The 16,484-nt window shown below is 34.8% G+C and overlaps 1 protein-coding gene across 2 annotated transcripts; it reads left to right on the plus strand.

Moving 5' to 3' along the window:
• Positions 1-6,797: 6,797 nt before the first annotated feature.
• Positions 6,798-16,255, plus strand: PRL (prolactin). Of its 2 annotated transcripts, none has more exons than XM_033115041.1 (5): positions 6,798-6,922; positions 9,103-9,284; positions 11,233-11,340; positions 13,377-13,556; positions 15,922-16,251. In XM_033115041.1, the coding sequence occupies exons 1-5, from the start codon at positions 6,895-6,897 to the stop codon at positions 16,111-16,113; spliced, it is 690 nt and encodes a 229-aa protein (XP_032970932.1). In that variant the 5' UTR covers positions 6,798-6,894; the 3' UTR covers positions 16,114-16,251. The 2 variants fall into 2 exon arrangements, with proteins under 2 accessions (XP_032970932.1, XP_032970930.1); XM_033115039.1 differs by having other exon boundaries at positions 6,813-6,922; positions 9,100-9,284; positions 15,922-16,255.
• Positions 16,256-16,484: the final 229 nt, after the last annotated feature.

Consider the following 16,484-nt stretch of genomic DNA (forward strand, 5'->3'; position numbering starts at 1 on the left):
AATGATGTAGAAGTGACAAGTGAAAAAGTTAAATGAAGATTTATGACACATACAAGACTCATATTAGTAAAAGAATTCTTAAAGATCAAAGTGGCAGATAAACCAAAGACCAATTTGAAGAAGAAGTAACATTAATAGCTTTTCATTCCTTATCTACATAACTCGTTAAGAAATATTCTTAAAAATGCATTGTTTTTATAACATGATTTAGAATCACCCTCAAGTTCTCTTTGACAGTGGCTATGTTTCCTTTAAGGCTCCTAAGTTCTTAAAACATTCTGTTTCTCTGCTTTTTCTTTGGGAACCCAATTACCTTGGCACTTTTCCTTGAAGTAACATGTTTGTGAACGTGTCTTCAAGGTCACATCTGTATCTCCTCACCAAGACTTACCATTAGCTGCATAAGAATCTCAGTGGGCACAAATATGAGTGAAGAAGGCAAGAAAAAAAGATTACCTGTATGGCAGGCAAAAGATCTAGAGTTCCAGTGCCAGTTCTGTCAATAATTATATATGGTTACTGCATTTTCTTTACCTGTAAAATGAGATATTTGGTTAGATTTACTGTATGGCGCCTCTGATCTCAAATACAATGATTTAGACAAATTAGAGATTGTTCAGAAGTTGCCCTTCAGGATGATTAATCTTCCTGATGGATAAACAGATTGAAATTGAAATGGACATAGTCAGGAGAAAATGAAAGAGAAGCCTATTATAAATATCCAGGTCAAGATAACCTGGAAAGAGGAGAAAAGAAAATTTTATGGAGGTTAAAGAGGCGGAATAATTGCAACATACCAATTGGTTGAGTGTGATTCAAGGGAGACAAAAGAAAAGGAAATAAACACAACTCTGAGAGGTTAATTGTGAGTGACAGAGAAGACAGTAGTGTAAGAAAAGCTGAATAAAGATTTTCTTTTAATAATTCGTCATATCTTGGTTGAAGACATATAGACTGAAATGTCTAGCAGGTAGATGGCCGCTTAGAAGAGAAGTCGGGGGAAAAATAGAATTGGGATCATCTTCATGGACATGACAAGTAAAATCATGAAACTGAAGATGACAAGCCAATGGGGAGAATATAGGGTTGAATGTCAAAAAATTGTTCATTACAGTCAAGGACTCAGGAGTTACTTAGATCCAGCAATCAAATAATCATCAGTGACTATTAAAAGAAAACAAAATAAAACAAACTGAACTACATATATACTCATTGCCATGTGTTCTAATTTTTAGAAAATTGGTAAATTTTCATTATGGAGAAGTATAATGTCATTTGTTGTAAACATTTTATAGGTGTTTGAAGTAGATACACATACATCTTGCATCTTGGTTATTTCGCCACACACGCACACACGCACACACACACACACTTTATGTTTTGGATACTATTATTAAATTCCATCCTATTATTAAATGCATGGAGATTGTTTCCACTGTTGATTGTAAACAATATCACAAAACACTGCCTTTTTTAAAATAATTTTTGCCTTAAATTTTAAATTTGGATATTAGTAATTTTATTATTCCAGCAATTTTAAATAATTTCCTTGATGTGGTTTTGTTAAATTTTCATTTTAACTTTTCTTAGCCACTTTATTTCTTATCAGCGTTTCTCAACATTGACATTTTGGGTGGCATAATATTTTGTTTTGGTGGGTGTGCCGTGTGCTACAGGACATATGGCAGCACCTTTGACTTCTTCCCAGCACATGCCCGGAGCAAACCCACCTTTAGTTACAACAATCAAAAATGTCTTCAGACATTGGCAAATGAACCCTAGGGGTCAGAATCAACTTCTATCTCCTCACACTTTGAAAACAACTGTTTTGGATATATCTTATATCCAGCATCTAACTGGGTTTTGTCACCTTTAGAGAAACTGAATCATTTTTTTCTTTTAATAAGTAAAGTTATGTCATAATATGTTTGATGATTGATCTTATTCTGGCCTCTAATTTTACATATTTTGTTACTTATACTTCCTTTGTTTTCTACCTTTTGTTAAATGGAATCTCTTCTATTGTCTGCGTTTGAGTGTGTATATATGTATTTGTGTGATATTTTCTTTTCCTAAGAAGTTAGAAGGGTTATAATCTGTTTTCCATTCTTCTAGTGGTTATAATGATAACTTTGCATTATCTGTTGACAACTTTCCTTTTCAAAAAAAAAAAATCAGCTTGTATTATCCATTGTTCCCAGCTATGTACCAGGGTAAAAATAATATACTCATGCTTCCTTTCACATTTGCAGCAAGTGTAATTTTGTTAGCATTTTTTTAAGCTTAGTTTTTGCTGATTTTATTAGAAGTAGGGAGAATCAAAATTCTGTGATAGCCTTATCTCAGAAATCCCCATCAACACCCTGTAACTTTACTTTCCCCCTGTAGTTTAATATATATATATGTATACTTATATATATACTTTTATATATATATATATATATTTTATATATTTACCTATCTATATATATATACATAGAAATACAGAGTGTAATATATATATATATAATATATATATTATATATATACATATTTAAATACATATATATATATATATAAATTTCTTTTGGTCAATAAATCATTCCATCAAGGAATTAAATCTTATTTATATTTCAACCCCAGATGATAAAGAGCTTTGTTAAACAAGTGTCCATTTAGTTAATCCCTAAATATCAAAGTATATATTAAAATAGTAAGAAATGTTGCATTTAATGAATAAGAAAGAAAAAGATAGACGGACATATCACAGCTAAGATACTTTCAACAAATTCTAATAGAAAAATGTACTGGAGGGTGGTGGTTGTGTAGCCTGGAACTGGAGATGGTATTTCCTGTGAAGACCCTGCCCTACTTCTCAATTTGAATTCTTTCAATATATTCACAATGATTAACAGTGGAGGATGGCAGAGATGATCTGTGTCAGTGCCTGTATGGCCTTAGGAGTTGTTAGAATACTGAAATCATTCTCTTCAGATCAGTAGAGATTTGCTGCTCTGACGTCCCAGGTGCCCTGACTCCTCTTAACTGCCCCAGTCCTTCTTTTAGGATCCCCCCAATCTCACCACAAGTGAAGAATTAAAGAGTTAATGCCTGTCAGATCAGGGAGCCTCAGGGACCGTGGCCTATTGCTATAGCTTCCGTTCTATTTGGTGGTGACTGTGCTGATTATAAGACGAAAATTATCCCTGGAAGTTGGCAGTCAGTATGGCTTAGAGTCCCTTTTCCTATTAGACAATGACTCTCAATATAAATGATAGATTATAGATAGATAGATAGATAGATAGATAGATAGATAGATAGATAGATAGATAGATAGATAGAGGATAGATGATAGATAGATACTAGATGATAGATAGATAGATAGATAGATAGATAGATAGATAGATAGATAGATAGATAGATAGATGATAGATATTCTTGGAAGTGGGCATGCTTCAGATCCATTTCCCTTTAGACAAGGAACACATACATGTACATATGTAATGAAGCATAAAGAATCTTTTCCAAGGAAAGTTATTGTCTGTATCACTTAGCATGAGCAACAGTCAAATATTTGATGCTTTTACTTGAAAAAATGTAATCTCAAAGTGTGAATCTGTGAAGTTTCTAGACACATCATTCTTAGATCTGGCATTATCTTGTATCAGGCATTAAAATTTGTCAAAGGTTCAGGTGGTTCGGAACAACCATGTAACAAGAAAGTCATAGGGCAAACTAATACAGAGAACTCAAAAAACTAGATCAAAGGATATGAATATCACATCATTAAAAAAAAAAAAAAGCAGAAGAAAGAAAAAGAAAAGGAATTACCGGGGAAACTTTCAAATGCTTCCACTACGGCTTTTTCGTTTGAGAAACAAATGCTCTCTGGACTTTGCCAACAGATTAAGAACTTGGGTCCTAGAGTTATCTTGGGAAGTCGATGATGTGCAAAGCTCTAGTTAGAGATAAACATTGAACACAAGCACTTATGAAAAAAATGTATGTCTTAATATGCATGAAGTGAATGTAAATAGTAGAAAGTAATTAAATCTTTACTTTGCTTATCCTGACAACAGTGCAAATCAAGAAATTACCATTATGGTTGATCCTTTCTCCAATGTGCCTTTTACATTGTCTGATCTTTTCTATTGAAAACAACAAATATCTTATCTTAACTTTAGTCTGAGTTTTGGTAGATGGCTAATTGGAATTTTTAAGTTCATAAACAATATACTTTTTTATGTCTTATTTCTTTTTAATTAAACTTTATTGGGGTGACAATTGTTAGTAACAATATACTTTTAATCATTTGCAAATTTTATTTATTAAAGACAATTCACTAATAGAAATTGAAATATCCTTGTGATCTATATATTCTGATAATTTTTAAACCTCTTAATATCTTTTGCTCTTTAGATTTCCCACTATATCTTATTGTAAACACCTTTCAAGTTATGTGAAGCATTTTAAATATTTTTGTACCATAAATGACAGATGAACAATATCATTCCAAAGTTAAAAAGAGATAAAAAAAAGAAAATATAAAGAAAGTACAAGCTCCATTCCTAATTAGGAATGAAAACCAATTTAATGTCACTTAACATTAAAAATACGAGTCATTTACTGAAGATGGCAAAATTGTTTATTAGTTTCAGGAGCTAAAAATATCATGGAGCTTGAACATCAGTTGAGCTATTTATTCAGCCACTTGACAGGAATTAATAATCATCAGCTCTCACTCAGTTTGATCCTAAACCTTCAGACTAAAATGGCAAACAAATTTTTGTAAATAAAAACAGACAAGTCCATTCTTAGTGAACTTCTTTATTGCTCTAAATTAAGGTCAGGGCTTAAGAAAGAAATGATCTGCAAAAGAACATATACAAAATTAAGGTGAAATCTGGGTGACATATATAGCAGAAAAAATATGACAAGTATGACTTTTTACATGAAATACGCCTTTTGCATTATTTAGATATTGCACTATCCCATTAAGGGGAAACTTAGAGCTGTGAACCAGCAAGGACGTAGACAAGAAATTTCACAGAGAAACACATACCTCTTTGGAGGTAAATAAATCAATTGGCCTCCACTGAATAAACACAACTCAGGTTTCCTTAGATTATTCTTTTCCTGGCTACCTACAAAAGTTGCAACACCTTTAAATTTTAAGATTAAGTTGTCAGTTCTCATGACAGATTTCCCTACTCTTAAATTTCTAGGAGAGGAGGGAAATGTAGTGCAGCATTCATTTCTCTACCACACGGCACTGCTCTCTTAATAATTCATACTTTCACTGTCCACGAGAAAAAATGGATACCTAGTGTGAGTGTATGGAATCCTAACCCAGCTCTAGACTGTTAGAGACTACAAATCATCACAGTTGATGGGTATGATTGAAAATCTAGTGTTGCTTAAGCTAAGGCAATTAGGAAGATAGTTTTTAAGTGATGTTAGTCTTGGTTAAGATTTCTAAGTCCCCATAAGAGCACTTAGTCTGATAATTGCTGAAGCACAAACGTGGCAGTAGCAACGATAGAAAAAGTAAATGTCATAAGAAAGGGATTATTTTTTAAATTACCTCATCTGTCAATTTTACTGTAAGAGACATATGGTAAAATTGAAACTAAAGGTCACAGGCTGCTTTAGATGCATGGACATAAAATTAGAGAAAGTCGTCAACAACTTAGTTCTTATTCATTACAATCATTTCATTTAGGACATCTCTAAAAGGCAAATGGAACTTTTAAGCCCAGAAAGATGAGCTTGTGTCACTTTAACCCGAGTGGCTTGAGGTCAGGGAAATAAAGTGATCATATGTTAATGACAGTTTATTCACCCCTATCCTTGAGGAGAGTGGAAATGATTGCCTAGAATTTTCTATTACTACATCATATACAAGGACACGAGTGTGTGCACGTGTTTGTGTGTGTGTGTGTGCGTGTGTGTGTTTGTCCTCGAAAAAACATTATGTCGCTTTCCCCAAAATAAACTGCCTAAGGTTGTGATAATTTCTGTCCATCCTCAATGTGGGTGCACAGCAAGCAGTGTTTGTTAAACGATACATTTCCCAGCCTTCTTCACATCCCTCCTGATTACTCTTGCAGCAATAATCCTTCCAGCATCTAACTTGACTAATTACTTCTTCTATATCCTTGACATTTAACCTCTCTAAGCCTTTGTTTTTTAATCTGTAAAGTAGGGGTGATAATAGAACTTTTATATATGTTAAAATTAAAAGAGATAACCAAATAAAAAGGCACATTTTAAAACAAAGTACCATATGGATACTGTCCGTTTTAAAAAGGACAAAAAGGTATGTAAAAACAAGGGGAAAATAAGGGAAATATAATGAGAATACAACGAGGCACTGAAAAATCCTATTTTCTCAATCTTTATTCTGTATTTCCTGGTTTTAGTGTGTAAGCTTTGAAATATTGACTTCACCCAGAAAATCTGAATGAAATAAAGAAAACCCTTTGATAATACCTAAGGTACCTAAGTGAAATATAATGCTATATTCAAGAAACTGCAGAGAAATGAAGGTAAGTTTCAAAATAAATGACTTCTAGAGTTTTACAGGTCTTCTAACCCAAACTAGTTTCCACGTCTCACCTTCATCATTTCTCTCATTTCCTTTGGTCTAATTAATCAAAATCCTTCCTAGAATGTTCATTTCTGGCCAGTATGTCTTCCTGAATATGAATAAGAAATAAAATACCATTTGATGTTTGAAATTATGGGGGGTAATCTCAATGACGGAAATAGATGACTGGTAAAAGGGAAGCGAATGCCTGATTAAATATATTCATGAAGCTATCAAAGGTTTATAAAGCCAATATCTGGGGAGGAGAAGGCTGTAGGACTACCAGATCTTCTCTGGCGAAGGGTGTTTCCCGAACTATCACCACGATGGACAGCAAAGGGTTGTCACTGAAAGGTATGTGCAACAACTCTCTGAGTTGTTGGCTATATCAGCACTCCTGTGGGGTTATTCATTTGAAATTTTAGCTAATATCCTCATAGCAAGAGGTTTAAGATTTACAGAGTTTAGAAAAGTTATCTAATCATTGTTCTAAAAAGCAATTGTACAAGGGCAAAATAGAAGAAAGTAACAGTTCTCAAATGGAGGAATCCTTCTTCTTCCAGAGATACATGGTTAATGTCTGGAGATGTTTTGAGTTGTCTTAATGCGGGGTGGGGTGTTACAGGTATCTTGTAAGTAGAGGTCAGAGATGCTACTAAACATACTACAATGTACAGGACAGGTCCCAGAACAAAAATTTGCCAATAATGCCAATAATGCCAATGTCAAAATGCCAATAATGCCAAGATTGAGAAACCCTGAACTGGAATAAGACCAAAAGTGTTTTTAGGTCCAATTTATCACAACTCCAGAAGGCAGAAACTAACATTTTCTGGTTCCCAGGCCTCTTACGTGATTTGGGCAAGATGGGTTAACCTGATGAAATTTGTAATTCTGAAGCCAAAATATAGACGATAGTAGAATTGTCTCTTATAATACTTTGTCAATTGGGTTAAAGCCAAATGACATTTCAAAAGGAAAAACAGGCTAGTAACAACTAATCTCCTGTACTTTCTTGGTTGATATTTGGAAGAAAAAAAATTAGTATAACCATAAAATTTATTTTAGGAAATGAAGAACAAAAACATTTATCTATTTTATCTCAACTTAGGCTGTGAAAATCTTTCAGAGGATAAATGTACAGATAAATGTACTCAGAGTTAAAGAATATCTATCCAGTTATGAATTTCCTAGTTCCAATATTCCAATTTCTCTATTGGAAAGCACTTTTTATTTATACCTGCAGATAAAATATCCAGCTATCTACATTACATGAACACCATGCATATAAAATAAACTTTTGAAAAACTTATGTTTTTGAAAAGTTAAAAGTCTCTTATATGAATCATCTCACAACATCAAAATTTTTTTAATTTGCAGTTAACAGGTTGTTTAATTACAGTCTAAACTTTTTTTTTTTAGATATTTTTAGGGATTTAGGTTTAAGTATTTTTTCACACAGAAAACTTTAGCACTTGCCTAGTTTTATCTTGGACATTTCCAATTACATTTATTGAAGATTCCATAAAAACTTAGTTTTCTGATCAACACATTTCTATCTATACCTGATATTCTTTTGGAGTCATTTAAAGTCCAAAAGCTACTTTAATATGTTATTTCTTTTCTTTTGAAAGTGTAAAGTACTGATATGTTAGAGGTCCATGTCTGTCCATCGGCTGAGAAAGCAAATTGATGTGGTCCCTGGTGTACATATGCATACTGAGAGCACACAGGTGTGTGTGATATGACATGAGGAAGTGAAAAGATGATGGTATTGTCATCTAGACTCCTCCACCTGCTGGAATGGGACTGGGGGAAGATCACTTAACCTCTCTAAGCTTTGTCTTTCATCAATATAATTTGATGATAATAATGAAGGCTGAGGCTATCTCACAGGGTTATTGTGAAACAAAAATTTTTTAAAAAAATATAATTTTTGGCAAAGTGTCAAGCAAATGCATAGGGTTATTAACGTGAGCTAGCAGATCTAGTCTACAGCATCATTTTTATATTAGAATTCTCTGTATATTCAATATTAACGATCAGTCAGTCATGTGCTTATTCTTATCAAGCATGAAGGTAAAAGAAACCGATCAACTGTGCTGTTCTTGCCCTTTCAGTGTCTAAAATGAAAGTATTAGTCGACAGACAGTTAAAAAAAATTACAAACTCCTAGACAGCCAAGATGCTGAAACTTTGCAGAAACTCCCATAACACTCAACTATCTTAAGACAATGATCTAAACCCTTGGGCTCAGCATTAATTTAAGCTCCACATGTTTGCAAGTTACAGAAGCATGTCTGGGAGCAGTACCAAAATGTAGGGAGTACCTACTTCTCAAACTATGTATCTGTACAAATATAATTATAGATCTAAATGTACACAGTGGAAGGTGTTGATTCTTCCCACCCCAGCTATGGCAGCACCAACTCTTACTACAGGCAATAGGGAAAGATGAGACTATCCTCCATAGGATGACTTTTGATAACCGCATTTGAATAGATCATCTAAGAACGGCTCCTGTTTTTAAGCAGGGTCACTCCCACTCCTGCTGCTGCTGGTATCAAACCTACTCCTGTGCAAGAGCGTGGCCTCCCTGCCCGTCTGTCCCAGCGGGGCTGCCAACTGCCAAGTGTCCCTGCGAGACCTGTTTGACCGCGCAGTCATCCTGTCTCACTACATCCATAACCTCTCCTCCGAAATGTTCAATGAATTTGTAAGTACCACAGTCGTGGCTTCTTCCCAGAAGAAACCTCATCGTGAATGACTGGGCTACACCACACTTTAAACAAGAAAGACACATCAGGCAAACTTCAAATTATGTATCTTAGAGGCAAAAAGAGGCCTCAGTTAATAAAATGTGGAGCAAGAAAGGGGACCGTTTCATGACATCCCAACAATTCTTAAAGAGCGGACTCATTTTTTAAACTTTTATTTTTAAAAATTTACAAAAAATTCTAAGTGCCTTTATTAGTCAGCTTGGGCTTCTATAACACAATACCATAGACTGGGTATCTTGAACAACAGAAATTAATTTTCTTACAGTTTTGGAGGTAGAAGTCCGAGATCTAGGTGTTAGCATGGTCAGGTTCTAGAAAGGGCTATTTCCCAGATTGCCCTCTCCCCGTGTCCTCACATGGGGTGGAAGGGGTGGGAGGTGAGCGGGAGAGAAAGAGATTTAGGGGGGGGGGAGGACTCTCTGCCATCTCTTTTTGTAAAGACAATATCCTACTGGATCAGGGCTCCACCCTCATGACTTCATTTAACCTTAATTGACCTCAATAAAAATCCTATCTCCAAATACAGTACATTGGGGGTTGCAGCTTCAACATATGAACGGGGGGTGGGGGGTGGGGGGGACAGACACTTAACATAAAGTACTCTTAGGTAGGGCTGAGGAAAAGGAAGCATGTTGATTCATCTAGCACACTAGGTATTTAATAACTGAAAATTGCACTGCAGTGAATTGGGGGGATTGAACAAAACTAAACTAAACTTCATGTTCGGAAAATAAATAATAAAAGTTAGCTTTTCTGAACCCCCAAAACACTATAAATTATTGTTCTGAGACTTCCAGTATATACATTTAGAACTAAAATAGAAGGATTAGTTTAGAACTGGAAACAATTAGTCTCTTTCGGATTAAGGTATTTTAAAAGTTATATGTTAACTCTTTTAGGTCCATCAAGGATCCCACAGTAGATTAGAGTTTTAATAACTCAAAGAGTCTCCATAGAGAATGTGACTCAATGTTTATAACAAATATGTGTTCATATAGGACTTTTTCATCACTAATTTTTTGTTCGTCTTCCATTTTTGACTGGCCATCTTTGGTCTTTGAAATCTTCCTAGCAATCTCTTTAAATTTTCACTTTGGCTAAAGATTCGATTTTATCTGTCAACGTGTTAGCTATTTTTTTTTCCTGTTCTTATTCTCAGTCCATTGCTTAATATTTCTTTAAATTGTGTGCCATTTTTCTGACTTACCATTTTGTTATGATCAACAAATTGTAGTCTGTATCAGTCATGAACATAGTAAAGTATATGCATGGATTCAGAGATTAGTCAAAGAAAAGTTATAATTTAATAATGCCTATTAAAGAGCATATTGATTCAGACCTACATTGAACAAGAGATCAAATGGCTAAATATAAGTACATATACACTATGACATTTGGTTCAAATACTAAAGAAAGATGATACTTAGTAAAACATTTAATTTTTCATATTTTTGGTATTTTTAATGTTTGCTTTCCAAATAGTAACTTGTGCGAAGGTTGAAATTTAACAAGGGAATAGCAAAAAAGAGAAGAGTTTGCAATTTAGAAAAGTTAGATGAAAAAAATAATGTGTTTAAAGAGATAATAGAAAAGATAGAGAAAGGGGTAACTTCCTTAATTCTTTAGTTTCAATTTTTAGGTGGCTCTCATTTTTTAAAAATATATATATATATTTTATATATATAAATATTATATATATTTATTAAATATATATTTATATATTTATATATTATAAATATTTTATATATACATATATTTTATATATATATATTTCATATATATAAAAAATATATATATATTTATCAAGGTGTGTTAATATTTTGGTAATGGGTTTATTGATTCAATGCCCAAACAGTTCTAACTGAAATGCTTGATCACTTCCAGGATAAACGGTATGCCCAGGGCAAGGGATTCTTTACCAAGACCATCAACAGCTGCCACACTTCTTCCCTCCCTACCCCTGATGACAAGGAACAAGCCCAACAGACTAAAGTGAGTCTTTTATCCAGGTTTCTCACACACACAAAAAAAAAAACTGAGGCACTGTACTGGTATTACCATGTTGTTGATTATTGGAGGTACTATAATAAATAATGGTAATTACACATTCATAGCAAAAAGCAAGAAGAGTAAGCAATTAATGAAAAATGACATTATGTGCTCGATGAATTATCAATAAAATCAAACGCTGACTAAAGATGGCAGCAACAAAATAAATAACAAATCTATAAATTGTCCATGCGGACAATAGGATGATAATCAATGCTTTAAACCCACGACTGCATATATTTTCCTGTATGAAAACATGAGATGAATAGGACTTTCATGTGTGAAATACAAGGTTTGCCAAATTCATGAATAAGTAAGAAATACAAATGCAGATTTATTCATGGCATGTTACCCAGTGGCTCCTACAAGGATAGCATTTCTCAGCACTGACCACTGCACCATTTGAGCCATCTCTTCTGGACTTTCAAAGCTTTCTGTCTGAGTCTCCTAATTCGCTGACTCATACTTCTTTTTTCATTCTTCACTCACTCCTTTGCCATCTCTTATTTCTCCCCCCAAAGCAGGTCCTGTAAACGATGTTTTACTTCTCATGACTACAACTGTTGCCTCTGTTCTGATGACAACATACCAACCCCCAGTTTTAACTTTTTTATCATTATAATCTCTCCCTCCTGATTTCCTGCCATAACCATGGTTAACATGATTTAAATGATTTGAAATAAACATCTTCATATATTTACCCCCCATGAACACAACCTGTTCTCTCTTTACAACTTTATTAACAGTACTAGCATTTTTTCTGTCTGCTAAGCTCATTAATAATTATGATAATGATAATAAAATAAAGGAATACGGTAAAGAAGGAGGAGGAGAAAGAGGAGTTAAAATTTATTGAGAGTTCCTACATTGCCAGACACTGTAAAAAGCACTTTATGTGCATTACTGTATTTAATCATCACACAAAATCCTATAACACAACGTACTGTTATTAAACTTACTGACATAAGGAAACTGAGATTTGGAGAGTTTATAGAATTTGCACCAGTCACATCAGCAGTAAGCAATGAGTCTGGGCTTCATCCAATTCAAAACCCTCACTCTTGACTGTTATGCTTAATGCCCCTAGCAAAACTATATTGCCATCCACTTTCCAGTGCCTTTCTTTCATATCCTACTGCATGTTTCCAATGCAATGTTTATTCCATTCTTCTCTATTTTGCATTTCCCTTACCACCAGACTTCTTCACGGACATCGAAGAAGTAAACCTTTTAAATCAGAGATGATGGCCTCTTTGGAGTTTCACGCATGATCTTTGTAGTAGTAAACTAGAGGGCAAAAACTTCCGTTGTGAATTCATTTAGTGCTGTTATTCAAGATAGCGTTATGTCATTTTAGTCACCTGAATACAACAAATAGACTGTTCTGATAGCAGCATGGGGTAGGGTTGATAGATCGAGAGGAGCATGGTTCTGAATTCCACGACTTCTTCGTTATCTTTCCTCTAATATTGTAAAATAAAATTACAAAGCACAAATGAATATATTAATGAACCGTTTGATTCATTAATATGAATGAATCTTTGGGTGAAAATGATTTGGACCTTCTGTCATTAATACTGGGGGATTCTATCTTTCCTGAGTCAGGAAAGGCACATAGGGGGTTCCAACAAAATGATCTGGTTTCTCCCCATGAACAAGCAAAGCAGTCAAATATAAAATAATTCCCTGAAGGGGTGAATGGTAGAATTCAGAAAGAAAACAAAATTAATCATACTACAAAATTAGAACTTTCATTAGAAGTAGTTATTTAAATAAGCCAAATTTTTAAAAATTTTAGCAAAGTGTAAGCCAATTGCTTAAATTTTGTATTTTTACAAATTTTACCATCTACAAATAATTCTACATGCACATAGAAATAAAAGAGATATATATATTTAGGTCAGTCTCTCTGAGCAAAAATCACACGTAACTCATTGTATTGTGCTTATTTGAATGTCATTATTTTAATGGTTTCTTAGCACGAAGATCTTCTGAACCTGGTGCTCACTGTCTTGCGCTCCTGGAATGATCCACTGTACCATCTAGTCGCAGAAATGCGTGGTTTGCAAGAAGCCCCAGACACTATCCTATCAAGAGCAATAGAGATTGAGGAACAAAACAAACAGCTTCTAGAGGGCATGGAGAAGATTGTCGGCCAGGTGAGGGGCCTCTTGACGCTTGTTTTTCTCATTCATGAAAGAGGTGACCTCTGGGATGAGGAATTAGTTCTGAAATATCTCACTCTGTGAGGACAAGGTTTAGTCATTTTACATGCAAGAAGGGGATGTTTCTTTTCTGAAATATTCTTTGTTTTGTATGCTTTATTTATATGCTATTAAATAAATCAAGACCTAGTCATTTGTAGAGACAGATTCTATTGCAAGTGAATCTCAGCATTCTATTGTGATGGTTGACAGGTACAACCTTCCCTACTCTGCAGACAAATCTACCCGTCTTGGCCCTTCCCGGGGATAGGCAGTTAAAATATTTTCATGGTAAAGGAAACTGGAGAGTAGAATCTGCAAGATCAATATTTTCCTCCAAGTATCCCAGGATGTCTGTTATTGAACTTTTGCTCATATTCTTTCTCTTTTCTTCCTACACCAATGCATGAGAGTGGGAAGGGAGTAAAGAGAAAATCAAAAGCAGACTGGATGATGTTTCTCCCCACTCCCCCGACTTCCTGATAGACAAATTTGTTAGGGAAGGAAGGACGCTGAAAAGATGAGGCCATGACATCAATACTGTTCCAACAAGCACTAGACTTCAGTGGGACACAAAGGAAGGAGATGTATCTTTTCTGAAATGTTCTTTGTTTTGTAATTTTCAGAAAGTTGCGTCATCCTAAATTTTGCTGGGGGAGGGCTTCAAAAATTAAATCCACACATTACATTTAATCTCCCCCAAATAACTTGTCATGTTTAGATTGAGTTAACATTTGCAATATATAACTCCATTTAGATGGGATCATTTCAACATGTGTGAGATAACATCTAAACATCCTTCTGAAATTCTCAGAAATATTTTATCATCCAAAGAACAAAATATGATTATAGGAATCATAACAGGAGCAATTTTTTATTTCTCTTATTGTGCACAAAGTACATGTTTTCTGTCACTTTGATCATTTTCATAGGAGAAGAACATATCCAACACAAACACAAAGCACATTTTTACCTTGGGACATATGAAATAAACACCTAGATATTCAAGTCATGGAATATCTGTTTTCTTCATTACCATGGTCCTTCTTTCAGAATTCACTAGTTTGTTCTATAACACTTCATTTTCTGTTCTTTTTATTTTACCACGTATTTATTTATTCTTGTTCAGATATCATTGTCCCTTGCCCAGTAAATTTTGTCTTAGGGCTCAAGCACCAAAAATACAAAACATAAAACAAGACAACAAATGTGCGTGTACACACACACACACACACACACACACACACACTTTACTAGGTTGGTGCAAAACTAATTGCAGTTTAAAAGGTTAAAATAATTGCAAAAATTGCAATTACTTTTGCACCAACATAATAAATTCCAACAGGGAATCCCAGGCTTAAAAAATATATATACTTTGTCTGCTGGAGAAAGCTATTTTAGCGATCAGAGTCTACAGTCACCCCACATTTCTACTTAGTAGCTCTCAAAGTAGCTCACATCCCTCATTGCCAAGTTGTTCCTCGGTCTGGTCTCTCAGATCCCCTGGGACTTCCAGCACACAGAAGCTGGTAGAGTGCTGAGCAGCACAGCACGTGTTCCTCCCTCATGTTGTTCAGTGGCCTTTTGTTATCGCAGTCAGGGTACCACCCACCACCCACCCCTCACTACTGTTGGATTGCTGCCGGCACCCCCCTCCTCATAGGTACTTTTCCCAGCACCTCCCACCCCACAGACCTCAAAAGAAAGCAGCTCTTCCTCATAGAAATTTGGGGGGTACCTGTCATAGGTGGATTGTGAAAGTCTCCTGACTACTTCAGCAGGTCATCTTAACCTTAGTCATCACTAGATTATCTGCACCTCAAGACATCAAGTAGAGCCCTCATCGTTTCTAAGGTCTCTGGTACATAGACTAGATGGAGAATAGAATGGGTTCAAAGCAGGAAAACAATCAATGCGATTATGGCAGCCTGTTGGAAGAAATAAAGTACTAAGTGCACAGCAGAGACAAGATTCAGGAAATGAAGTCATTCCTCAAGGGAGAGAATTGAGGCTGGTCCTCCCCTGTGCCTTAGTCACATTTACATCTACGTTGAAACAGCAACGTTCTGGTTCCCCATCTATCTTCTCCACAACAAACGTGCTCCATCTGTGATTATATGCATATGAGAAAACATACTTGAGTTGTGCTTCTAATTTTTGGATCACAAATAGATTTCTGATACACTGGCTCAATAATCCATGCCTCTGTCTATTGACTTTTACATTCCTCTCTTCCACAAAGCTTAATTCAACAATTAGAAGGATAAAGAGAAGCAAATTCTAATAATATAGTTAAAGTCACTATCTTTTTGGTTATTAGGTTCAACCTGGAGTGAAAGAAAATGAGGTCTATTCTGTCTGGTCGGGACTTCCATCGCTGCAGATGGCTGATGAAGACACTCGCCTTTTTGCTTTTTATAACTTGCTCCACTGCCTACGCAGGGATTCAAATAAGATTGACAACTATCTCAAGCTCCTGAAGTGCCGACTCATCTACAACAACAACTGCTAAGCCCACATCCATTTCCTCTATTTCTGAGATGGTTCTTAATGATCCATCCCATAGCAAGCTACTTTTAGTTTTATGGCTTTTTAATGCATGCTTGGTGTAATGGGTCTCATCTTAAAAAATAAAAGCTGACTCCTTAGAGGCAATTTGTCAAAGTTTCTTATCTTCATTTAATAGAAAATCAAAAGACAATCCATCACTACTATTGAGAAGTTCCTATTAAAATTTGTCACAAATAGCAGAAGCTAGCATTATAAATAAGACAATTATCAGCTTCCTTAAGAATCACAGTAAATTATTATGGATCAGGTTATTAGAATCAAATAATTTGACAATTATTAATCATGCTGGTCATGCTAACAAGAAGATTAAAT

The sequence above is a fragment of the Rhinolophus ferrumequinum genome, chromosome 9, assembly GCF_004115265.2.
Source record: "Rhinolophus ferrumequinum isolate MPI-CBG mRhiFer1 chromosome 9, mRhiFer1_v1.p, whole genome shotgun sequence".
In the NCBI taxonomy this organism is placed as follows: domain Eukaryota; kingdom Metazoa; phylum Chordata; class Mammalia; order Chiroptera; family Rhinolophidae; genus Rhinolophus; species Rhinolophus ferrumequinum.